The sequence below is a fragment of the Phodopus roborovskii genome, unplaced genomic scaffold (genome assembly GCF_943737965.1).
Source record: "Phodopus roborovskii unplaced genomic scaffold, PHOROB, whole genome shotgun sequence".
Taxonomy (NCBI): Eukaryota; Metazoa; Chordata; class Mammalia; order Rodentia; family Cricetidae; genus Phodopus; species Phodopus roborovskii.
The window spans coordinates 290,203-315,467 of NW_026126567.1; the positions used below are offsets into that span (position 1 = coordinate 290,203).

The 25,265-nt window shown below is 50.4% G+C and overlaps 2 protein-coding genes across 2 annotated transcripts in view; one reads left to right on the forward strand and one right to left on the reverse strand.

The window, feature by feature from the left end:
- Positions 1 to 24,790, forward strand: LOC127235405 (maestro heat-like repeat family member 5). The gene is made up of 24 exons (XM_051202696.1): positions 1 to 188; positions 1,321 to 1,410; positions 1,588 to 1,704; positions 1,939 to 2,058; positions 3,229 to 3,351; positions 3,443 to 3,519; positions 4,018 to 4,153; positions 7,630 to 7,725; positions 9,373 to 9,477; positions 14,021 to 14,156; positions 14,303 to 14,397; positions 15,459 to 15,608; positions 16,037 to 16,191; positions 17,114 to 17,258; positions 18,464 to 18,648; positions 18,852 to 18,989; positions 19,137 to 19,248; positions 19,414 to 19,557; positions 20,056 to 20,232; positions 21,540 to 21,695; positions 22,642 to 22,764; positions 24,054 to 24,156; positions 24,357 to 24,431; positions 24,628 to 24,790. Exons 1-24 carry the CDS (start codon positions 72 to 74, stop codon positions 24,726 to 24,728), a joined length of 2,976 nt encoding a protein of 991 aa, XP_051058653.1. The 5' UTR covers positions 1 to 71; the 3' UTR covers positions 24,729 to 24,790.
- The window catches only part of Psca (prostate stem cell antigen), a 1,185,392-nt gene that overhangs the window by 80,703 nt on the left and 1,079,424 nt on the right, over positions 1 to 25,265 (reverse strand). The gene's annotated exons all lie outside the window — the stretch shown is intronic.

Below are 25,265 nucleotides of genomic sequence, written 5' to 3' on the forward strand. Positions count from 1 at the left end.
GTGACTGGTACTGCCCCTCTGTTTCTGGGATCTCCACAGATAACTTGGATTTGGGACTCTTGGGAGAGTACATGAATATCTACCCATCCTGGGAGGACATGGCAGTCAGTAAGATCAAGAACATGATGGTTACAGAGCAGGGCCTGGCACTGGACACCATCTGCCATTTCCTAGAGGAGCACAACCAGGTAGGATCAGAGAGACTGATGTTCCCCACTGGATGGAAGATTCATGGGGCCTGGGAGGAAGTCAAGGCCCCCTCCAGGTCCTGCCCCAAGCTATCTACATGGAACTCATCAACCACCCTAGACTCCCATAGGTGTTGGCCATCCTTGAAGCTCCTAACCTTCTATGGGAAGGTGCTGGAGGACTTTAGGGAGTTGGATTGGATGTCTTACTGCCCACCTTCTGGTTGAAAGGCACAGAGTCCACTCAGGGTCTCCTCCTACCAGGCTTGGCCAATGTACTCCAAGGCCCATGGCTACTTTGAACACGTTTATGGCAGTGAGCTTCAGGATTGTCTACCTGGACGTTCCCAGTCCTCTATTGCCAGCTTGAAGGCCAGAGATGACACCGGGAGTGGTTGAGGTCTTGATATATGGGTTACTCTTGGTTCCTGACCATCACATTGTACTTTAGCCAGGTGGTGTCATACACCTTTAATCCCAGTACTCAGGAGGCAGAGGCAGTCAGATCTTTCTGAGTTCAAGGCCAGGCTGGTCTACAGAGGGAGTTCCAGGACAGCCAGGGCTACACAGAGAAACCTTGACTCAAACAAAACAAAACGATGTACTTTAATCTTTATACCCAACCATCCACAGCTGCTGTCCACTGTCCATTCTCCTGGGCCAATCAAAGTGACACATTCTTTGAGGGCTACAGCAGGTCTGTGTGCTTACAGAGGGAGGCTACCTAAACACTCACAGCTAGGCCTGGGGACTGGGAACCTAAGGTTAAGTGGGGAGGGACAACAACTTGTTGAGAACAGGATGGGCAAAGGCCCAAGGAATCAACATAGAGGCACAATAAGCAGGCAGCATGCCCAGATGCCTACGGGACAGTCTATATCTGCTAAAAATGTCACCCTCTGTCCCAAGGATCTCAGGGCACCACAGCAGAGGCGAGCATGATCATATTTACCTAGGTTTGAAGCTGTACTTTCTGAAGGGACTTTCCTTTTTCTCACTCATTTGAGAACAAGCTACCCTCTGCCCACTCAGGGTCCTGGGAGGTCTAAAACTGTCCTGTTGGCTCTAAAATATGTCTTGCCCTGGTGGTTGGGTAGGGACAGGCAGGCCCTGAGTAACAGTCTGCCTACAGCTCTGGGAAAAGCAGGTGTCACACAGGGATCCCTCTGTGCAGAAGCTCCTAGAATTCCTCAGCCTGGACCCCCAGCAGGCTACTGATAAGGTCAGTGCCGCACAGGAAATGCTTCAGGAGGGTGGTCTTCCATGCTTTGTCCCACACAGTGGGAGGAGAAAGGGCTCCCTCTTGGGGAAGGAGTATGTGTGACCACACAGCCCGCTGTGCTCAGATGGGTGGATTTGTAAACAGCATTAGCCTACTCTCCACCCTGTCCTGCCCCAGGCCTTCCTCTTCCACCTCTACGGACTGTTTCTGCGTGAGTGTCCCAGTGTGGAGCAGGTTCAGTGCCACCTGGCCAGCCTCCTGGAGCTGTCCCACCAGTTCTCCAGCCAGAGGGAGGTGGGTCAGAGTCCTCAGGCTATTGCCTTGTGCCTCCCTATCAGTTCCCAGCCCTCATGTCCCATTTGACATCACTGTGGTCTTGTGTGGCTCTCAGTGCATGGGACACTTTGCCAGCTTGTCACCAACCCAGTCTCTGGGAGGCAGCCCTAGTGGAAGGACAGGTCCCAGAGAGCTGGACAAGGACCTGCCCTGCGACTTGTGGGCTGCCTCACAGGATCCTCTGGTACACAGGGCATTGCATTGGCTGTGGGCCTGGCCTCCACCAAACACTTGGAAGAGGTATGGGCTCTGCTGGAGCACCTGGGCCGCACCAAGTTTCTGCGTTCAGCCACTGTGTCCCCAGACAACCAGGTATGGAGGCACTGAGTACTGGAGCATATTGAATAGGGCAGCATTGGACAGAGAGGGTGCCAGCCTCCATATGTCCATTGATGACACCAGGCATCCTACCTGACCCATTTCCCTTAGGGGCTGGTGTGACGGGCACAGGATAGATGAAGTACTCACTCTGTGCCCATGCTTCATAGAGTCCTCTGGTACCTCAGGAGTGGAGACAATTGGGTTAAGGATTTGGGGCCAGGGAGTCTCCAGGACTTTGAGAGCTATGTCAGGCTTGAGTCTCAAGTTCTCACTTGCCCTGAGCCAAGTAGATACACTGAGTAGCTCTACTTTCTTGGCCAGTTCTAACCCCAGAGGCTGTGCTGGAAAGAGTCTACAAGAGGACTCAAAGAGAAGGCTTGTCTGGGGAACAAGCTAGAGGGGCTTCCTAGATAGGAGGGCTAGTGGCAGCCCTGGGCCCAGCCCTGTGGAGGAGGGACATTGCTGGCCTCTACCGTCAGTACAGAAGCTACAACTTACTGGTTGGCAGGAGGGAGGTGGGGACTGGGAGGGCTGAGAGCACAGAGCCCTTCAGCTTAGCTGTCACCTGTCCACAGCCGTTAGACAACAACCTTCGATGGAAATGGGTCAGCAGCACCTCTCTGCTGTGCTATGGGCAGATAGCCAAGCATACCAAGGAGCAGATCCTTCCCTGGGTGGACAACATCGCCTCGAGGATGGTGTACTACTTCTCCTGTGGCCCCTGTGTGAGGCCCTCCCCACCTCTCCATAGAAGGATAAGGCAGACAGCGCCACCTGGGTTAACTTCTCCGTTAGTGAAGCAGTACTCACAGGACAGCCCTGGGGTCTAAGGAACCAAACCCACTGAGGGTCTGCTTCATGTTCTCCTGGGTCCAATGCTCTGCTTACCAGTGGCTGAATAAGGTTGTATCAGTCCAGGGTAGTGAGGCTGGCCTAGGGAGAAGGGAACCCCATACTCAGCTTCCTTGATTGGCAGAGATGATGTATGTACATGTGGGTAAGGTTGCTGTGTGTGTGTGTGTGTGTCCTGTGGGTATGAGGTGTGTTGTATATGTTGTGTGTATTGCATGTGTGAGGTACACACTCTGCTGGTCCCCTGAGGGAGGTGGCTGCTTGGGTTATGCAACAGGGTTTGACCTTCGGCCCATCTGTGGGGGACAGGATGAGATCCTGAAGTCGAGCTTCCTGTCTGCCACCATCCTGCTCACTAGATCCCTGCGGGAAGAGTATGGCTCCCAGAGGTACAAGTTCACTCAGGTACCAGAGCTCATCCAATGCCTCCTGGTAAGTGGCACCTGGTCCACAGTGGGTATTCCAGAGAACCTGGGTGCCAGCCAGAGGCTGCTGCCACATTTACCTCTCTTGTGCCCACCAGGGCATCCTCCAGGAGGAGCCCAACTCCCTGAACACCTTCTTCCGGCAGAGGGTCATCCTGGTCATCATGGGCCTGAGGTAACTCTCCTAGGACACAGAAAGGAAGACAGGCAAGGTCCTGCTTTTGTGGAGGTAGTCAGTGTGTGAGGGAGGGCTGGGGCCAGAGGGGCACCAGAACATTGGATGTGCTGAGGCTCTCATGTTCGCCTAAGAGGTTTAGTTTGCTTTTACTGCCAAGATTGATTGTTAGTGCTGGCAAAAATAAAAGCCACAGTCACACTCTGGACCACAGTCCTGACTGTGGCCCTAACCTGGTCATTCAGGAAGCCTAGCTTTTTGCCCTTGGGCCCTGATCTCACTCTATGTTCTGACCTATTCATAGCTTTGCATCTGACCTCGGAAAGTGTCTCGGTTTCCCCCAATCAAGTGCCAATTAGTTAGAAAAGTTCCCCACAGCCCCTATTATGTGGCCCTTCTCATTGCACCGAGTCCAGACAATGTCTACTTTCATGTTCTAATTGTGCTGGTGTCCGTGCTGGAAGCCCCTTGAACCCCAGCCCATTTGTTCTCTTGCAGTAACCTGCGGCCCAGACTCAAACCTCTGCTCAAGTCCCAGGTCCTGCAGACTTGCTTGCACAGTGTGTACAAACTTCCCTCTACTGAGGCCTTGAGGAGTAGCGCGCCTTCATTGGAACAAGCCCTGGATGTCACGGTGATGCCCTAGACTTGGCATGTCTCCTTTCCAAGCGTGTGGGTTCCTAGTGCTAGGCCAGGGGTTAGCCTTGTCTGGTAATTGGCAGAAAGAGGAGCTCCATATTGGTTTAGATCCATCTTGCCTGGAGCACAGGCTCCCTTCAACCTTAGAAAGCCCAGGGCCTTCAGGGTTTTCTGGGTAAATGAGACCCTTATCTCTGTGTTTGTCTGGCAGCATTCTCTAAGTGTGCCTCCCTCTACCTCATACTCATTGACTTCCAGTGAGCTGACAAATGTCCTCAAAGAGCTGGGATGCATTCTGGTCCTTGGCTGTGCGGGCCTACCCTGCTGTCTTAGGCTGTCTTGCCCCAGACCCAGTTTCCCAGGGAGTTGAAAAAGGGACGAGGCTAGGTGTCGCTCATATGCCTCTGATCACTCTTGATGTCACACAGCTAGGCCATGCCCCATTCTAAGACCTAAGTATGTACAGAGGCAATATCCAAAGGTGGCCAGGCCAGATCTGTCACTGGAAGTGAAAGGGGATACAGTGTTGCTGGGAGGAGGCCAGCTTTGGAAGGAAGCCACCTGCTGGCATGGCTCTGAGGGTGGCTGAATCCTGCTCAGCAGAACCATCAAGGCAAGAACAAAGCCTCTCAAGTTTTATTTCCTGGCCCTGGAACCAGGTTAGCCAGAGAGGACAGGTGGACACAGGGAGCTGAACTATGGTCTTGCACTAGGCTCCCAGAGCACACATGAAGCATTGCCCTGTGGATGGTCTAGAACCACACTAGGAGAGCCAAGGGAACTGAGGAAGATGGAGAGTCCCAAGGAAAGCTTACCTCCATATGGTCCCAAGACAGGCAGCACCACTCCTACGTGGAGTTTACCAACTGATTTCTGGTATTTGGCCACAGTTTTGATTCATTGTCACCTTTAAGATGGCCATTGGCAGGTGTACTTTGTCATGTGCTCAACTTTGGTGAAATATCTCTTCAGTTCTCACATCTAACTTTGAAATGGACAACTATGTAGGTTTTTAAAAGCTATTTTTTATTTGTGTTTGCATGTATATGCGTGTGTATCTATGTTTATGTGTCTGTGTGTGTGTATCTGGGTGAGTCTGTGTGAGCCTGTGTGTGTGGGTCCATGTCTCTCCCTCTCTCTCTCTCTCTCTCTCTCTCTCTCTCTGTGTGTGTGTGTGTGTGCGTGTGTGTGTGTATGTGTGTGTATCTGGGTGAGTCTGTGTGAGCCTGTGTGTATGGATCTCTCTCTCTCTCTCGCTCCCTCTCTGTGTGTGTGTGTGTGTGTGTGTATCTGGGTGAGTCTGTGTGAGCCTGTGTGCATGGGTCTCTCTCTCCCTCCCTCCCTCTCTCTCTCCCTCTCTCTCTCTCCCTCTCTCTCTCTCTCTCTCTCTCTCTCTCTCTCTCTCTCTCTCTCTGTGTGTGTATGTATACTGTGGTACACATGTGGAGATTAAAGGAGAACTTGTGGAAATTGTTTTTCTCCTTCCACCATGTTGGTTCTGGGGATCGAACTCAGGTCTACCAGGTTTGACAGCAAGGGCCTTTACTCTCCTGAGCCATCTTGCCAATCCTACTTCACAGTTTTTAAAACTCCTCTTACACACATTGGATGTGAGCCTATAGTCTGCATTTGAAAATCTTTTCTCTGAGTTGGGACTTTCCCAAATTCTCTGGGTTGTGGCTTCTGAAGAAATTGCTAGGGCCACAAAGATTGTCTGGGTTTTCTAATGGAAGGAAGTTTTGTATTTTGTGGGTTCAGCTGAAAGGAAGCATAGCTTGAAAGAGCAGAACAATGCTCCCCACAGCTCTTTCCCCACAGCTCTGGAGGCTGCAAGGACAAGGTTCGAATGTCAGAACTCCCCCACAAGCCGTGTGTCTAAAATATTGAGTCTCCAGCTGGTGGGATTGCTTTTGGGAGCCTAGATGAAGCCTGTCCCTGCTTCAGCCTGAACATTCTCTTTTCTCTGAGCCATGTGAGAAGGAGTTCTGCAAGGCCTTGCCACCACAGCCCAAGCAGATAGGGTCATCATGTCTTCCTACCATGCCTTGCCACTGTTATGCACTGTATGGGCTGAGCTGGGACCCAAACAAGTCTTGAAGTCTCTTATGCTGGGTATTTGGGTACTCTAACAAAGTAAATGATGCTATTGCTTATCAATAGCAGTGGGACCTGAGTGGGGGTGGGGGAAACACAGCCCAATGCTGCTGCCTTAAGAGACCTGAGGAATTCCTTGCAGGGACATGTATTCAGGGAAAGCCAAGATTTGTGACTTTGTGCAGAAAAGAATTTCAGGTGCGGTTTGAAGCAGAGTTGGATTTTAATAGGAAGAGAGTTTAACATAGTCTTAGGGTGGGGTTGATAGAAATAGAGGCACCCAAAGAAAGGATAAGGCACACCCAAGTGTGAAGAAGTCAAGCTTAAATATCCTAGCTATGGGCACACAAATGACACCAGTGGCTCTCAAGTCCATCTCAAAGGGTAAGTGAGATTTTTGAAGTGCTTCCGGAAGTGGGTAGGACTACAGCCTGAAAAGGATGAGATCATGGGTTGCTAGGGGGCCAAGCTGTATCTTTCAGTGATGGAGTCTCTTATCTTGCTTCTGAGATTCCTAGAAAATTTTAAGTTTACATTTGGGAAAGGAGTAAGTCCATCCTCAGATCTGCTCAACCATAAGTGTGATCATTGCTATTTTAGCATCCTTATTTGAAATATCTCCATGTAAGAATATCACCTCCATGTGAGAAGCTTTCCCAGTGGATAGTGTTAGCTGTGCTGGGATTCTTAGTTCCTTTCAGTGACCTGCTTGAGTCTTCTGGATGAGTTTGTGTTTGTACTTTCTGGTTTTATTTCCATTTTGGAAACATCCTTCACTTTAAGACAAGATTATCATCTAGAGATTCTTTTCATCTAGAAATATTTCTTTTTTCCTTTAATCTTTATCAAAAATATGGAAAAAAACGTGCCAATCGGTGATTGTTCATGCCTTTAATCCCAGCACTCAGGAGGCAGAGGCAGACAGATTGCTGAGTTCGAGGCTAGCCTGATCTACAGAATGAGTTCTAGGACAGCCAGGGCTACATAGTGAGACCCTGTCTCAAGAAAACCAATAAGCAAACAAGTGTTTCATTTGTAGCTGCTATGTTTTCAATGGCTAAAAGTCCTTCTTGGGAAAATAACAGGTCAGCAGGAAATCGCAGAGCAGCAGGCATCATCAGTGGCTGCAGCAGTCTTGAACAGAGCTGGAGGAGACATGCCTGAGCAGCTAAAGGGATCTGTATTCTCACCCCCAAATTTCTCTGGGAAAAGTCTGGAGGCAGATCTCACTATCCTAGTTGCCACCAATGGCCTGGTCAGCCTCATCTGCCAGAGTTGGGCCCAGGGAAGCAAATACCTCTGAGCCATCATGGAGGAGTTGGGGAGACCATGAGGTAACCTGGCTGTGTGATGCCAGTTGGTCCTATCCCTTGCCAGGTGCTCTACAAGAAGACAGTTCGTGCCCTTGACCTGCTCCTCCAGAACTTCATCTCTGAGAACCCAAGCATGGATGAGGTCTGCTTCCTCTTGCAGGTGAGGCCTGTGAACTAGCAGAGTAGGGATTCCAGCCCCAGCTTGAGCTACTAGAGAGAGGTTGAGGACGTGTGTGTGTGTGTGTGTGTGTGTGTACATGGGCACATGTGCACACACTGCCTGACTGCCTGGCTGTATTAAGTAAGGACTGAACCCAGGTCCTTTTTTTTTTTTTTTTTTTCTTTTCTTCTTTTTTTCTTTTTTTCTTTATTTTATATAACCAAGTCCATTTAAATGAAAACAAACATTTATACACAATATTTGGGAATTTGGGCGTTGTTCTTTCCAAACTACTTCCTGCTGGTAAGGGGCACTGTCATGGGGGATTCGAAGAAGATTCAGAAATCCTGGCTGTAGTCTGTCAGGCTGCTTTGTCCAGCTGTTTTGAATGTAGGCTCATCTGGTCTGGTACTCTGTTTCAGGTGGTCTGGCTTGATCAAACCACATTAGTCTGGAGGGAATCCACATCTTTTCATTTTCTGTGGAAACAAAAACAGAAATCCTTTTCCCCAGTAACTTGTCCTTGAACTTAAATTTTGGAGTCAAAGCATTTTTTTAAATTTAATTTATTATTTTACATGTCGATCCCAGTTCCCCCTCCCTCCCTCCTTCCCTCCCTTTTACCCTCTCTGCCCTCTCACATGCCCTCTAACCACCCTCCCCTCCCATCCCCCCACCCCAATTCCACTTGTAGGGCAATGCCATCCAGTTGGGGTCATGTAGATCTGACAGGTCATGTGAAGTAGGGACTAGGGCTTCTCTCCTGTCTCTAGATTGAGGCAGTTACCCCTCCATGGGGGATGTGTTCGCAAAGTCCTTTTGTCCAGGGATACATCCTGGCTCCACTGTCTGAGGTCCCTTAGACTGCTCAGTCCTTATGGCTGAGACCCATATTCAGGGGGGCCTGAGTCAGTCCCATGCTGGCTTCCTAGCTATCAGTCTGGTGGCCCATTAGCTCCTCCTTCTGAACCCAGGTCCTTATACACAGACTTTCAACACTCTAGGTAAGAGCTCTAATGCTGAGAAGTGGAGGGAGATTGAATGAAACAGGCACATCTGTGTTTCCTGTCTCGATGATGTGGTGCCCCTTAACACTCTAGGATTGTCACCAAAAAGGCCAATCACTATTCTAAGGTCTCCAGAGCCAAGCACCACTATAGACGTCTTTTTAAAGTAGTTTGCTTTTGGTACTTTATTATAGTAAAGAAAGGTGGATAGACATAATTCATAATGGGTTGGACTGAAACATGAGATACAATTGGGGCCTGAAACTGGCTCCAGAATCAGGAAACTCTTGAGAGTCATTAACCTATGGGACCTGGCACAACTTCCAAGTAGACAATATCAGAGCTTAACTGAGTTAAAGGATACCCCACTGGTGTCTACTCTAGGATTGTTTGGCAGGTGTTAGAAGACTCATACTGGCTGTGTAAGACTAAGGTCACTTTGGTGGACTCTGTGTCTCAGCTGACTCAAACCTGTAAGGCACCTCAGAGCTAAGGAGTGAATTAATGGACAGGCAAGGAAGCCAATGGTCTGGCTAGGTAGCTGTCTCCCTTCTCGGTGGCCAAACTCTGGGCTTATCTTGAGCTGGGTGTGATGATGTCTGTGGGTGTGGGTTCTCATGCTCTCCTCTATTCCTTCCAGCACACAGAGACCTGGTTGAAATCTGACAAGAGCCATGAGCGCTGTCGAGCAGTGCAGTCCATCTTCCTGCTTCTGCAGTATGCGGTGAACTCTTTGAAGCTTGCTGTGAGTTCCATATACCCTAAAGCCTTGAGCACACCTGATGGGGTAAGGGAAGTTAGTATCCAGGAGTGTAGTGGAATCTTGCCATAGGCTTGGGACTGTGGCTACTACAATTTAGCAAGAACAGCTCTAGGAAATCCTTAAGCTAATACCACAACCAACAGAGGGCAGAGACTGATGGAGTGTGGGAGGGTAGGGGTCCTCAGGAAGCAGCCTGGGTCTGAACAGGAAAACTTCGGGGTGGCGGTGTCATGCCTCAAATAATCCTAGAAACAGCTAATCTGGGAGCTGGGAATGGAGCATCTGAAAGAAAGAGCATCACCCCATCCCTGTGCCCTCATGCTCTAGCTGCTTCACACAGAGGTATTAGGCTTAGATGGGAAGGACAGAGGCAAGCTAAATTCCTTAGGACAATGGGCCTCAGCTACCACCTCACACCTCAGTGTAAGGGGGCTTCACACTGACCATAGCACTCAGGAAGGAGGTGGAGGATTGCATGAGGCCAGCATGAGCAATATAGTGAAACCCTGTCAGGAAAGAGTGGGGAGAGGGAGGGGGAGAAAGGGTATAAGGATGATCAAATGCAAGCTGAAGACCTTGGCCTTTAGAAGACAGACCCTTCTCATAAAAGGAAGGGCAGGCAGATTGCCTAGACAGCATTCAAAAAGGTAGTAGCTATAAATGAAACATGGATATAATGGCCCGGGGATATGTAGAGAACTTGTCTAGCATGCACCAAGCACTAGGTTGGATCACCAGCACTATATGAAACAGGTGTGATGGTGAACCCTGAAATCCTAGCATTTGGAAAGCAGAGGAAGAAAGATTAGGGGTTCAAGGTCATCCTTGGCTACATATTGAGTTTGAGGCCAGCCTGGGCTGTATGAGACCCAATCTAAAAAACAAAATTGGTAAAATGGACCTTATCAAAACAAGGGACTTTTGTGCATCCAAACACAGGACACAGATGGGCAAGAAATGTGTGCAATGTGTGTATCTCATAGAGGATTTGTGTTTAGAAAATGTGATCAACTATAACTAGCTAATTAGTTCTGAAATTGGGCAACAGATGAAAAGAGACATTGCAAAGGCCATGAAAACGAACATCCCTTCAAATAACTATGCAGAAGGCCATGGAACCATACAGCAGTAACAACTAATATTTAACAAGTCAACCCACTTGACATTGTTGGAGAGTCCTACTTGGCAAAGTCGACTTACCAGACATTATTGGGGACCCCCACTTGGCAAAGCTGTGGGTTGCTGATTGAATGACTGAATTTGATTGTTCCTGTACCTTTCTCAGGTACCATTGCTATGCCTCCCTAGTAAGAACAGCTGTGAAGTTCTTTCCACAGCCCTTTGGTGTGTTTTATACTTGTTGGTCACACTTACAACACATACAACAACCAGAAGATGGTTTTCTGCTTAAGTTGTATAATATTGATTAACAGAATTAATACTAGGATGCTTCATATTACTCAAACTGACATAGGAGTCTCAGTCACAAAGACAGCCTTTCACACAGACAGCTAACTTTAGACTTCAGAGAAAACTCAAAGCAGGCTGGTTGCTCCTGGAGACACATATACAAGGTCATTTTCACAGGTGTTGTTTTTCTAATTCAAAGACAGAGTTTGAAGCAACTTTAGTCTGCACATACTCCCATACCTCAAGGTTCAGCCAACTGTTTACTGTCTTCAAACCCTCACCAACTTAGAGCTACATGCAAGGCCACTTGCTTACTGGCCAGTCATTGTGACATTGCCAGCCTAAGAGAAACTATGTAACTTGTGTTATGAGTATGGGTCAGGACCTACAAAATAACCTATAATTGCCCAGAGTCTGGCTGAGAGAGAAGCAGAGGCAGAAGGCAGAGAGTGAGAGCAGAGGAGAGGGTAGGGAGAGGTGTGGCGGGGCAGAGGGTGAAGGGACAGAGGCAGAGACATGCAAGAGAAGCCCGCTATGAGAGATGACGACGAAGCATGAGAGAATGGATGAATGAGAGCAGAGAATGAATGAATGTAGAGAACGTGTGTGTATGTGAGTGAGCGTGAGAGCTGCTGCCATACACAGGCTGTGCCTAGAAACTGTCTAAAGTGCTGTATGATGAGAGGACATATGTAATGAGGTGTATAGCTATAACTGTGTAAAGATTTGTAACTGCAAGTGAATATAAAAATATGTAACTGGGCAGGAGAGAGATGTTTGTATGTAAAAGAGAATGTCACCCTCAGGAAAGTGTGTGCTTGTTTATTTTCTCCTCAGATAGAAAAGTCCAGTAACCATCAGATAGAAATCTTTCCTTCTACCCTGAGGTTTCTCTTTATTACCCTGGAGTGGATCAAGGGGGGACCCCCCCCAGTCCGTGACATAACTGGTCATAAAGAAAATGTAAATAAAACCATGACGAGGTACTGCCACCTACCCACTGGAAGGGTAAAATTAACAGCAAATGCTGGCTAAGGTGTGGAGTCCCGGAAATGTCTCACATAGCCTGTGGGAGTATAGGATGTTAAAACTGCCTGGTAGAACTTCTGGCAGTTTCTTTGAAAATTAAACACATATGTATCCCCTAACCACACAGGATGCTCCTATGTATTTACCCAATAAGATCAAACATTTATGTATGAAAAAAGATTTATGTAAGAATAAGAATACCTTCTGGTTTTGTTCATACTGGAGCCAACCCAGGAGCCCTTTAGATGATCAGCAATAAGAACAGGCAAGCAACATGTGGCAACATTTATCTAGCCATTCACATATTAACCACAGGAGTGGACCACAAGGATACGCAGAGAAGAGGACCGGGAAAAGAGTGATTGCCTTGGCAGGAAGGACTGGCTGTGAGGCCCCAGGAAACACGATGGGAGTGTTCTCACAGGCATATGGAGAATGGGGAGGACGTGTTGCGTGGTGTGGTGGAGTGTGGAAATTAATAGAGATGTTGGGAGGTGAGTCCTGCCAGAGGAAATTATGATTTTATCTTGAAACTGGACGGTTGGCAGGGGCAGTGAGGTGACACCTGCCACTATCTGAAGTATCTTCTGAGTCTGCTCTGAGATATGTGCTTCCAGGTGTGGTGGGCTGACGAGGTGTGTGATGGCCACTGCACACTCAGGCCACCGTGCTGGTCTGGGTGTCAGGATCTGGCAGGGAGCTGAGAGGCTCTGCCTGGAGACTTCAGAAAATCATCAGATATGGGCTTCACAGAGTACAAAATGTCCTAAGCTGACAGCAAGTGAGTAGGGTGTTTTGGGCTGTCTTCCTCCAAGCCTGGAGCAGAGGCTTCACTTTGAGGGAACAGCAGTCTGGCCCATGAAGGAAGAAAGAGCCTCTGAAGATCTGGGCACACAAGCTCCTGTCATCAGGCAGCTTTCCAACTCCACAGACTCATTGTCAATACAGAGCAGCTCAGCGAGGGGCCGGGGGTGATTTGTTTGGGTCCAGCCTATGTGGGCACAGGAGACTCATCAAAGTCAAGCTATAACCGTGTGCCCCTCCACATCTCAGAGGCCAGAGAGACATTGAGAGGAGACTGCAAACATCCTCCCCATCATCCCCTGAGGATTGCAGGAGGCCTCAGTCAATCTTCTTCTGTAGCACTTTGCACATGGTAAAAGAAGTTCATGAAATGGTGCGCAGTGTGTGGCTGTGTTCAGGAATTTAAAGGAATACACAACTAAAGGGGGAAATGTGATACTAAGCGATACATGGTAAATGTGGTGACCAAAAGAACTGCAAACAAAACAGATCTGAATGAAAAGGCACTGGGCCCACTAACCAGCAGCTCAGCCACCACAGAAGAAATCAGAATTGAAACCAGGACAAAGGAACCTACTGAGACCAAAGAGAAAAGAAGGCCCCCAGGAAAGGAATGAAAGCCCAGTGGGTGTGGGACAGTGGAAGCAGACTCCCAGGAAAAGTGAGATGATCAGGGCAGAGTGGGTGGTTCCACTATGGTGGAAACTGCTCAAATTGGCTAAAAAAACATACACCTACAGATAAAATGTCAAGGAATCTTAAGCAGGACACGCACAAAGGAAAACACTACAGCCCAAATTATTAAAGACCAGGAAAAGCCAAGAAAATCCTAAAGCAGCCAAGAGAAATGATGCACACACACACATACACCTGCATACATGCATATACACGGATATATACAGGCACACACATATTAACACAGTCATGCATGTATACACACAGGCACACATACATGCACACAAGCATGCAGGTACATATGCACACACACTGCCTCCATGCATATGTACACACTAGCACACACATGCACACAAGCATGCAGGCACATATACATGTCAACAAACACCTATACACACATACCTGAAGGGAGTGATGGGCAAACCCAGCCTCTTATTGTTAAAAATAGAAGATGGGTCAGAGAGGTGAAGTGTTCTCTTGGGTGGGTCAGGAGCCCCTCTCAAAACCCAGCCAGTGCATCTCCTACAAGATGATGAGAATAGGGACGGAGGGAAGAAGTGACACAAGGTAGTCAACCTGGCTTTGCTCACTGCCCCACTGTCCCCAGAAAGAGGCTGTGCCATCCATGCTGGGCCACCAGATAGGCCTTCTGACTCTGCTGTGGCGGGATAAAGATGAGTCAACACAAGAGCATTCTCACTACTGTGTCTTCCTCCTCATGCAGCTTGTGTTCCAGCAGAAAGGTGAGTGGAGCAGAATTAGAGAAGGGGAGGCTGGGAGTGGCTGAGGGTCAGCTTTCCTTTGGGCTCACTGTGATCTGGGACAACAGTGTTGGGGGAAAGTGGCCACCCCCAGGCCCAGCAGCCCTCCTGAACATATCCATACACAGGGAAGTTGGTGGAGTCTACACAGTGGAGCAAGATGAAGCTCATTGGAGCCAACGAGTCTAGAGAATGGGAGGGGAAGCTCTACCACATGATGAAGGTGAGGTTGCTCAGGCTGGGCCTGGCCTGTGATGGCCCCAGAGCACAGTGGTTATATGGTCTGTCTTCTCCACTCCCATCCCTGAAGAGATGGGGACAAAGGGTCCCAGGGAACTGTGTGGGCAAGCAGGTTGGGTAGAACCAGATGGGATGGACTTCTGTTCTTTCCAGGAAAATTATCTGTCTCTGTACCTCCCCTTCCAGCCTCAGCTTGGATAGGCCCTTTGAACCATGGGTCAGAGGTTCTCACTTCTGTATCTCTCTCTCTGGAGACAAGGGAAGCAAGCCTACCTTGCTCCCCTGGGACACTCTGTTCTTAGCACTATCCCTTCAATGGGAGGGGTGTCATCCCTCTGACCCTTCATGACATCCCCTTCCTATATTGTTCTAAAGCTTGGCCTACCTGTTACATAGGATGGAGAAGAGAGGGGAGGGGCAGGGTTTGTGTTCAAGCTCCATGGCTGGTTGAGTGGGCCTGGGCCGGCCATCCCTCAGTTTTCTGACCTTCCAAGTGAGGGCTCAGTTTCTGAGACAGGCTGGGTCAGAAGCTTTGACACCTTCCAGCATCTTGAGTCTTCTGAGACATGGATGAGGCTGAGACTGTTGTACTAGTGGCCTCTCCTAAGAAACAGGAGATGGCAATTTGGGCCCCTTTGTTCTGGGGCAGTGGAAGAGGGAAGTAAGGCAGGGGCTGTGGTCAGGCAAGAGTTAGTGGTCATTCTGACCCAGCAGGAACAGGGTGTTGTGACTGACTCTTTTGCAGGCTGTTTGCTATCATTGTCCTTAGGGAGAGTCTTCAGAGGCAGCTGGGGATTTATGACAGGCACATTGGCAGCCACCCAGCCATGGCCCCAGGGTGGGGAAACTATAGGTCATAGCAGCCAGAGACAAGGGCTGGATGGGCCCTTTGGGCCCCTGCAAACCTGTGTTCATGGCACTTACACAACTGTGCACACAACCTTCATTCCCTCTCTGGTAAGAGCCTAGATCGCTGCCTGGCCTCAGCCACTGCTGGCCAGAGTTTACCCCCCCACCCCCACCCCAACCTTTGGCTCTGCACAGGTCTTCAAGGATGACCTGACAGTGGCACAACATACACAACTGATCCTCACATTGGTGCACAGCCTAGGCAGTTATAACTACCTCCGCTGCGACCTTGCTGCCCAGCTTCTACTGATGACCTGTGAGGAGCCTGGCTTCAGGAAGGAACAGGTGAGGTGGGTGGGTGTGATTCCCTTCAGGCTATGGGTACATGAAACCATATACATCCATTCACATGTAATCACAGAGACAATGAGCCTAATAGCCTATGAGAGGGATCCCAATGCACTCCTGGACAGCTGTCTTTGTCCAACATTTTCCTGGACCACCTTCTGCTGACTCATGGTGGCCTGGGGCAGGGTGGGGGAGAAAGGGGGGGGAGGGAAGATCTAATTTGACTTGGCCAACTAAATTGAAGATTTGACCTTAGGGACTGCCAGGCCCCATATACTTGGTCCCTTACAGGTGAACCGTGGCAACTCTTCTTCACCCCTCCTTCCCCAAGACAGAGATGGAACCTAGGGGTTGAGCCTTGAAGCTAAGTCCTACCAGGAACTCAGAGGGTCTTTCCCTGTCTGAAGCTGCATTCTACTTTGCAGGTGGCTGAGATCTTGCAAGGCCTGTTCCAGGAACTGCCAAACATCTACTGTAGGGGTATCCAGAAGACCATAAGTAAGGCCACTGTGGCTCTGGGGATACAGCATACTCAGGAGGTGGTGGAGGTGATCTTGTCCTTATGTCATTCCTTAGACAGGTAGGTCTTCCCTTGGTCCAGTCACCCAATGTGGGACATCATCCAAGCATGTGGTGGCCATCCAGCCTGGTCCATAGTTACTTATAGAACACACTAGGCAGAAATAGGCTCCTGAAGATTCTGTCTTCTTCCTGACTTTGGACTGTGACCAGAGGGGCTCTGAAGGTGTCTGGGGTTTAAACATGGCTCCAGCAGTCCCAGGAGGGCCATCAGCATAGACACCATTTTAGATTCACAGTCTGTGGAGGCAAATATGTAAGTAGAGCCACAGACCAGTCAGAGGCTGTGAGAATACACAGTGACACCCTTCCATTCATCCATAGGTGCCCTATGGGCCAAAGCCCCAGTGAATTCTGTTTCCAGCTGCCACACTAGATATCACTGGGTCTTCCAAGCAGCAGACAGTTGACAATAAAGCTTTACTAATTCAGAACATGGCTGTAGGCTTGTCAGGAACTCGTCAACTTGTCGGTCTTTAGGTTGTCAGACATGTTCTGAGCACCTCATGAATATACATATATAGTTGACAATTCGGGACATGGCAAGAAGTGGCAAGCACATTGGCTGATCTCAGAGCACACAACCTTTGATAGGGAGCCAAGTGCAACTGGGCTCTGCCTGGAGTGTTTCCTGGCTCTTCTGGCCCCCTCTTCTCTTCAGATCACCTGAGGGGCTTGCCCCTACTTCCCAAGAGAAAAGACAGGCTGGAGGTCAGCTATTTGCTCAGGGTCCTAGAGAGAAGGACTGCAAGTTTGGGGTTCGTGCAGATGCCTAATGAAGCATCACAGGCATCACAAGCTCAGGGTTGCTTGCCTGCTGCTCCCAAGGGGCTCACTTTCTCACACCCTGCTAATGACAACCTTTTGTGGGAGGCCTCTCTGCAGTGATGTTCCCAGTGGTGGCCTAGATCTTGTCTCATTAGGTGGATCCTACTGTTGTGGAAGGCTCTGGCTACCAATTACCATTTATCTCGTAATGTCATAACCCTGCTCTATGTAAAGTTGAAATTGCGGCCACCCAGGAGGCTCCTCCAGTCCACGTATCAGGCCCGTCTAGTCTCCCTGACGGTGAGTAGCACCCTTTGCTTTGCCACCAGCATGGTATCCTTGGTGACAGTAGCAGTAAACAGTGATTCAGTGGTATTCCCACGAGGACTCTGTGCTGCCTCCAAGGGCCCACCATCAGGCCTTTATCATGGTTTGAGGTCATTTGTATAGGTGGCCAATGCATTTCACCTGCTCATGAATCTCCCACCCTGCATGCACGGCCCTGCTATATGTCTGAGGTACCCACTGACGGACCAGCCACCTGGCTGCAGACTCCTACTGCTATTAGCACTTGTTTCTTCATGGGGATGCCCCATCATAGACCTTAACAGAACTAAAAATCCCACAAGCTCTCAGCACATGGTTCCTAGACATAATGGGAAGTAGGAGAAAGTTTGGCTGCCCTGACAAGACTCAGAGACACAGTGACCATGTACTGGTCCATGGTTGACTGTGGGAATAAGACTAGTGAAGCAAGATGGAGGAGTGATGAGAGGCCTCCAGAAGAATCTAGGGGAGGCAGAGTGACCCCTGAGCAGAAAGCAGGGCAGGGGTGGGAGGTGAAGATTAGCAGCACTGGTTTGGAGCTGAGGCCAGCACCTGGACTTCTCCTAAGCTATAGAAGGGCTCCACTTAGCAGTGACCCATTTATCTCTGCCCCTTGAAACAAGACCGTTCAGTTCAGGGGAAGACCAAGTGGGGCTGTGGATGTGACACCATAGGACCGGCTAGGAGATGGTTTAGGGAAAGAGCCAGGGGACTCTATGGCCAAACATAGCCCAACCCCAAAGAAATAGGGCTGGATGGAGCCAGCCACTAGAAACTCAGGGTTAGGGACAAAAGACAATGGGATCAGGAGAGCAGGAGAGGTCCTTCTCAAGGAGGGTCTGAGAAGGACCTCCCAGCAGGGTGGGCACTTGAGATCCGGCTCATCAGAAGGTGGAGCCAAGCCAAGAAAAGCAAATCAGCACAGTGTAGAAGTTAGGCACTCCTTTGCCCTGAGCAAAGTCAGGAGGTCAGGGCCCAGCTCCAGAGACTGCAATGAATCCTGCTCATCCTCAGGGATATATCACAGGGTTCTTCAGGGATCTATCCAACTGATCTTCATGGTGAGCCCCAGCGGGCCAGATGAAGGCAGTGAGGCCTGGACTAGAGTGGCTTTGTAGCTGCTGCTCCCACTCTTCTGCTCAGGGGCCCCCTCCAGGCTCTGCTGTCACCCACTGTAGGCACTGAGCACCATTTATGAGCTTCTCTACACCCCGGAGTACAAGAACACGTTCCGCTGGGCTTTCGCAGGCATCCTTCTGGGCCTCCTTACAGAGCTCTACTACCTGCTGGAGGTGGGCCTGGTGCATGGAATCTCTGACTACCAGGAAGACAATCTAGCCTCTAAGCCCCTCGGACCATGCAGGTGAACCAAGTTGACTATTGTCCCCTCATACCCACTGAACCATGCTGATTCTGGAGGACGTAAGGACAGGATTTTTAGTGGAGGTAGTGTAGGGGTGGATTAGAGTACCCAACCTGGCCAGTATGGAAACTTCTGAGCAAGGGGGAGCCTGGTAAGTGGCAGTGGGCATGTTTTAGGCACTTGTCTTGTTCCTCTCTGCCCAGGATCTGCCTAGAAGCACTCAAGGGCCTCTTTTGGACCAACCAGTACTGGGAAGTGTTTGCCGACATCAAGCTGATCCAGGGCTGGGAGCTCTTTGGGCACTTGGAAACCTTCCCAAAGGGAGTGACCCTTTTGGCAAGGTGAGCCCTCAGTTTGGACACCCTCTGCCTGGGAGGGGCTAGAGTAGTTAGCGTCCAGTCTCCCTGCTCTGGACTCTGGCCAGTGCTGAGGCCTGGCTGGAGAATGAAGCCCTCTGGGACTTTGTGTGTGTCTCTTGTATGTGATAGGACCATGGTTCACTATAATTGCGAGGTCAGGGCTGTCTTGGGGCAGGCGCTCATCTTCCTGAAGAGCACTGAAGAGCGAGACAACATTGTGGGCATCTGCATCATCGCTGAGGTCAGCCTTTCCCCATCCTGCCCAGTGGACATCTGACTCATGTGTCAGGTGTGCTAGCTGTTGGAAGTGCTTCTTTAGGTCTAACTCATTACCATGGCATGGGGTAGACTGATTCCTTGGCAGCGATGGCTAACAGGTGGGTTGATAGTGCCAACCCCTACTCAGTTTCTCAACAGCCCAGATGTCTTCCAGTATGTATCTCAGAAGGCCATGGACAACTCCCTGAACCTGGGCCTTTCCAGCCGCAACCAAACAGTGCGGGCTATGAGCCTGAAGGGGCTAGGCAGCATCCTGATTCACCCTAAGAAGGTGAGGAGCAGCAGCTTGAGAGAGGTGCCATCCTAGCAGGGTCACAGGGAGGACTCAGCACAAAGGAAGTGTCCTGAAGGCTATGTCCTTGCAAAGAGTGGTAGAGAGAACCTATGAGGCCTGGTTGGCCCTGCTGAATTGCTTCAGATGGGGCTCTAATGGACCCTTTGTCTCCTCCTAGGTAGGAGCCCCTCATATGATAACCTCCTTTTTGAGCCTCCCAGAGCACGGCTATTCTGACATGGCCCTCATGATAAGGCTGGAATGTAGCTGCAAATTTGGCCTATGCCTGATCCATGGTGTAGTTTTGTCTGCTTTTATATCCAAGGGAGTGGACCTGGGAATAGTCAGCCTCAGCACTCACACCTCCTCCCCATTGGCACTGACTCAGAGAAGGCCAGGAGCCCCAGTACCTGCCTGGAGCTATGACCTACATCACTGGGGCAGCTGGCAGAAACTGGTCAAAGGTCCCACTGGAGGGTGGTGGTCTCCCTGCAGGTAACTGTGCTGAGAAGTAAGTTGATGGAACTATTGGACAACTTCCTACAGCCTGAGCTCAAGGACCCCGTGGGCCTGATGGAGATCATGGGCCAACTCCTGCACTATCTGGGTGCCCAAAGCACTGGTACCATCAGCTTCAAGATTGCTCAGCACCTTCTCAGCCTGTTCACAGATGTGAGTGGGGTAGGGAATGGAGTGGGTGGTGGAAGAGGACAGGGCAGGCTTGCAGGCAGCAATCAGGAACCAGTACTACTCAGCATCTGCTATCTGCAACATCCCCAGACCTCACTGAGAATACAGATTCTGGAGTTTAGTGGTAGTTGAAGTCTGTGATGGCACTGAGTCTTGTTCCCTGGCCATTAGAACTGATGGCTCCATTTGAAAACAATGTGAATTTCTTGTATGGTAGAATAGGGCCAAATGATTTCAGGTGGTTGAGGTTGGGAATGAGGAAGGCTTGAACTTGACATGGACAGCCTCAGGAAGATCACCACAATATGCCCCTGAGAACCAGGGAGATGAAAGCTAGGATCAGACACAACTGGAATAGGTAGGCAGCCAGTGACCACAGCACATCTGAAATCGAGGAGGAGGCAGTGGAGGCAGTTTGGGGCAGAAGATGGCTCTGCCTTTCATGGATAGGAGTTAATAGAAGGAGCGATGCTGGAATTAGCAGGCACTCCCATAGGTGCTGGGTTCTACCCACCTCAACACAAGGACAAATGCACTGTTGTTAGCTACTGTTTACAGAAGGCGAAACAGCACAAGGAAGGAACCTCGCCCAAGGTCATGGAGCTAGTATGTCACAGATTCAATAGTCAGGTCTGCGTAGGAGTGGAGGTATGATTGCTGTCACCCCAGGGACATCAGAGTAGCCCAGAGGTGAGAAACCAGGAATAATGAATAAATCAGAGAAGGCTGCTAAAGGACAGAGGGAACCGCGAGTGGAGCTGAGGGGAGGGAGAAAATAAGAAAACCATGTTTCTTAGTCAGGGTTTCTATTGCTGTGAAGAGATACCACGACCACAGCAACGCTTCTAAGGAAAACATTTAATTGGGGGGGCTCCCTTACAGTTTCAGAGGTTCAGCCCTTTATCATCATGGTGGGGAGCATGGCGGCTTGCAGGCAGATGTGGTGCTGGAGGAGTAGCTGAGACTACATTTTGCAGGCAACAGGAAGTTGACTGACTGTCACACTGATGGAAGCTTGAGCAAAAAAGACCTTAAAGCCCGCCCCCACGATGACACACTTCCTCCTCCAACAAGGCTATATACCTCCTAATAGTGCTACTCCCTTGGGCGAGAGCATTTTCTTTCAAACCACCACACCATGGGACAGAAGACATCAATGGGGTCAGGGTCTGAGTGGACACTGGCCTATGGGGCTAGGGACCCTGGGCTGAGCAGGGCCAAAGTGAGGCAACCAGAAGTCATAGGATAAGGCTGGCCTGTCTTGTGCCTGAGAATTCCATCTTCCCCAGGAAAGGGCAAATGTGAGAGAATATGCCATCTTCCTATTTGGAGATGTCATCCACTATGGTGGCAAGAAGTTTCGACAGAGCCTCAAGATGCTGGCTTTCCAGGCCGCAGTGCCTCTGCTCTTCCATATGGCTGACCCCTGCCCGGAAGTGGCCATGGTGAGTGTGCTTCAGCTGAGCTGGGACAGACAGGAGAGCAAGACCAAAGGAGGATCCAAGTAGTGGACTTGGAGGGCTCAGCTCTCACAAGTGGAGACCAGAGTGAGGCTAGTGTTCTGGAGAGCCTATCTGGTCTGGGTTTGCATTTGTAGCCCAATCCAGTAGCCAGGTAAAAGGAGTGGGGTCCATCTTGGTGGTATTTCCTTGGCCACCTGCTTCAGACTTCTCCCTCCCAGTCACCTGAAGAACTCCACTGTATCATCTAAAATCAGTTACAAGAGTCGGGCATTCAGGATCATTCCCCTCCTCTTCCCCTCCCCAGCCAGTGGTGTGACCATGTACTGCACTGAAACACCAACTTGTACCCTGCCTGCCTAGTGCCATGACCACCCCAACCCTGCCACTGGAGGGACCTTGTGCAACTCTCCCTGGGGTGGCCCTCAAACACTTAGCCATGTCATGAGGGCCTTGGGTTTTGTAGGCCATCCTCTAACTTAGCTTCTCCATGTGGAGCTAGCCTAGCCTCTATTTACTACCCACAGACCAAACTTGGCCTCTGCTGACCTTGGGAACAAGCTGTCCTAGGCTTCTGAGAGTAAGGGGTCATATTTAACAAACCTGGCCCAGGCCCACATGCACTGTGGGAATCAGGTCCCTTCCCAAACTTAGAATAAGTCAGAGGCTGGTACTCTGAGCTGGTTTCTTAGAAGGAAGCTTGGGTAGTTTTTCTGGAAACTGTTAATTAGAGCAGAGCACCCTGGACTTGGAGAGTGGGTCACCCCTTCCTGTGGTGATGCATTCCCTTCTAGTGCCCTTGCCTACTGCATGGTCCAGGACTCCAGAAGTTCAGTGAATGTATTGCCACAGAAACCACTCCTCGGGGTCTGTCTGGGAGGAGGGGGGTGTTGATGGGTGGAAGCAGAGGGAGTCTGTTCTCCACTTACAGAAGGCCAAGTTCACCTTCCTGCGCTGTGCCATTTTGCTAAAATGGGAGTTCCGGAAGGAGCTGTTCACCAAGCTGGCATGGGGCCAAGGGCTGGGTGCTGCAAATGACATTTTTGTCTACATGGTAAGGTGTGGGCACATTTCGGGGAGGGCTTGGGGCCAGAGAGGTGGTGGTTCTTTAGTCACCCTGGACTGCTCTGAGGGTGGGGTGTAGGGATGGTGGAGGCAGGCCTGGGGGTGTTTAAGTACCAAGGCTCTGTGAAGGAGCATTTTCCTTTCATAATGGGGCTCAGGTACTCTGAAATGGGCTGCCCAGGAAGCTTGGAAGCATTTCCACCATGTGCCTAGAGTATGTTCAAGGTCACCTTAGTGGGGCCTCTGGGGAGAGAGTACTCACTGACATTCCAGTGCAGATTGAAGGCAGACACAGCTGAGCCCGCCCGAGTGCAGACACTTCATGGCCCAGCTGAGAACAGTAGTGAATGTCACCCCTTGCAGTCACTTTAGTCTCTGGCCCAGGGTCTTCTGCCTTGCTGGGTCTAGGCAGTGAGGGCGACAGTCCCAGGCTCTTGAACAGGATCAAAGTCTTCAGACCTCAATGGATCCTGGTTTGGCCACTAGGCACAGGCCTAGAACAATGACTGAGAAGATCTCAAGGTGATATGTTTGGACAGGGTGGGGACACGGAGCTGGTCTGCTTACCCATCACATGCAGTGGTGCCACGTGCATCTTGGTAACAGTGACAATAGAAGCATGGCCCACGAGAGACCCAGGACTACAGCCTTCTGCTGTTCCAGCACAGTCCTGACATTAAGTATCAGGTGCCATCAGGGCCCAAAGTTTAAAGAATACAGCACAATAGGGAGCATAGGGCACAGGGCATTTAGGAATGGAGAGGCCATTGAAGGGCACAGAGCAGCAAAGCCCATATATAATGCAGGCCCTTGTGCCATATCTGCAATGCACGATAGCCACACCCCAAGATAAGCTCGCAGAAAATATCCCAGGGCAACTTTGCTTCCTCAATAGCAGAGAAGCAGCAGGGGTACAGAAGTTGCCAGTGGTGAGCCTGCCTCTCCCTCTTCATGACATGGGCCTTGTAGGAGACAGTGGCTTGGTTTGTGGTAAGATGACAACCAGGCATGGATGGGCAGAGGCATGCTGGATGGTCTCCAGAGCGGTGGCAAGGGCTGCAAATATGGGTGCTCCCAGATCCTTGGCATGGACCAAATGAAGGAACTGGGCCATCACCACCTGCTACCCCTCTACATCTCCCATGGGACTCATGTCTGCCCTCCTCTCTTCCAGGCCCTAGGCACTAGAAGAGTTCATGCCTCAGGAAAGCCATGTCCCTAAAGTGAGGTGCCACACAGACCTTCAGTATGGCCACAGGTCCTCTCTTCTCTCCTCAGATAGAAAGCAACTTTGGAAACTACCAGCAGTTTCTCAGTCAGGCCTTGATGTATCTGGACAGCCCCCACAAGACCCTGAAGCTGGCAGCCATGAGGTTCATCGGTAGGTACTGACTCAGCAGCCTCAACCCCATCCCTGTGTCCCATTGCCTGAGCTACCACAGTGGGTGGTCAGGTTCACATGTCCTGGGGTCTACTGCAGGGGCAGTGACTCTATGTCAGTGAGGGGTTGGGATGCCCCTGCTGTCCAGTGCTCTCAGTGGCCAAGGGCTGCCATTGCCACCACCTCCTTGACTGCACTAGGGGGATTGCTTCAGGACTACTTCGGTGACCTCTGCTTCTACTTGACAAAGGACGATGTGGTCATCCTAAAGAACTGTGAGTGAGTGGAGCCTTTGCTCCCTCCCTCGGGAGGCTGAGGTCTGCCTTCCCAGACACTGAGGGAGCTTTCAAGTGGGAGATGCCTCTCCCTGGGTCGTAAGGATGGGGCCCAACTTCCTCTCCTGACTGTGGGTACATTGGGCACCTCAGCTCCACAGCAAGACCCTGATGGTACCTGTGGCCTCTCCTGCAGATCTGGAGGCCCTCAGCCATGACACAGACGCCAGGACGCGAAAGTTCTACATGAACTATTGGGATGATGTCATGGAGCTGTCCCATTACGTGATGAACTGAGCCTGCACTTGTCCTTATTTTTGTCTTTCTTGAGTCCTATCTTTATTAAATGCCACAGAGTATCTCTGACCTCTTCTTCCCAGACATGTGTACAACAGGCCAGGCCAGCGTTCCCCCTTAAACCCAACTCTACAGGCTGTGGGGTGGGAAGGGTGCATGACTCAGAGCTCCAGAAGTTACCACAGTGTTCCACTAGGCAGCAAGAGCTGGAGACTTCAGAACAGGTATTGTTGTACCCAAGCAAGAGCCTAAGACCCCAGCAGCCACCCTCAGCAACCCCCTCCCTAACCCTTGATTATCCTCAGCCAGGCCCGGGCTATCCCACGTGCCCAGTTGGCCCATTGCCTACCCTGTTTGTCTGCCTGTGGGTATCTATCCTGCCCTCAGGGAGGTCTTTTGTGAACCTACATAACCGCCTACCTCTCTGGCCACTGAACCTCTCACACTTGTCCAGGTCCTTTGCTTAGCTGACACCCAGGACTTGGTGGGACATCTAGCTTTTGGGGGACACCCTTTTCACACTCAGCATGGTTGCTT

Bases quoted from the DNA above. Each gene is read 5' to 3' on its own strand.
- LOC127235405 (XM_051202696.1), top strand. From the start codon at position 72: ATGAATATCTACCCATCCTGGGAGGACATGGCAGTCAGTAAGATCAAG. The intron at 9,478-14,020 runs GTGAGTTCCATA...CACTGTCCCCAG, and splicing joins TGAACTCTTTGAAGCTTGCT to AAAGAGGCTGTGCCATCCAT. The intron at 20,233-21,539 runs GTGAGTGGGGTA...CATCTTCCCCAG, and splicing joins TTCTCAGCCTGTTCACAGAT to GAAAGGGCAAATGTGAGAGA.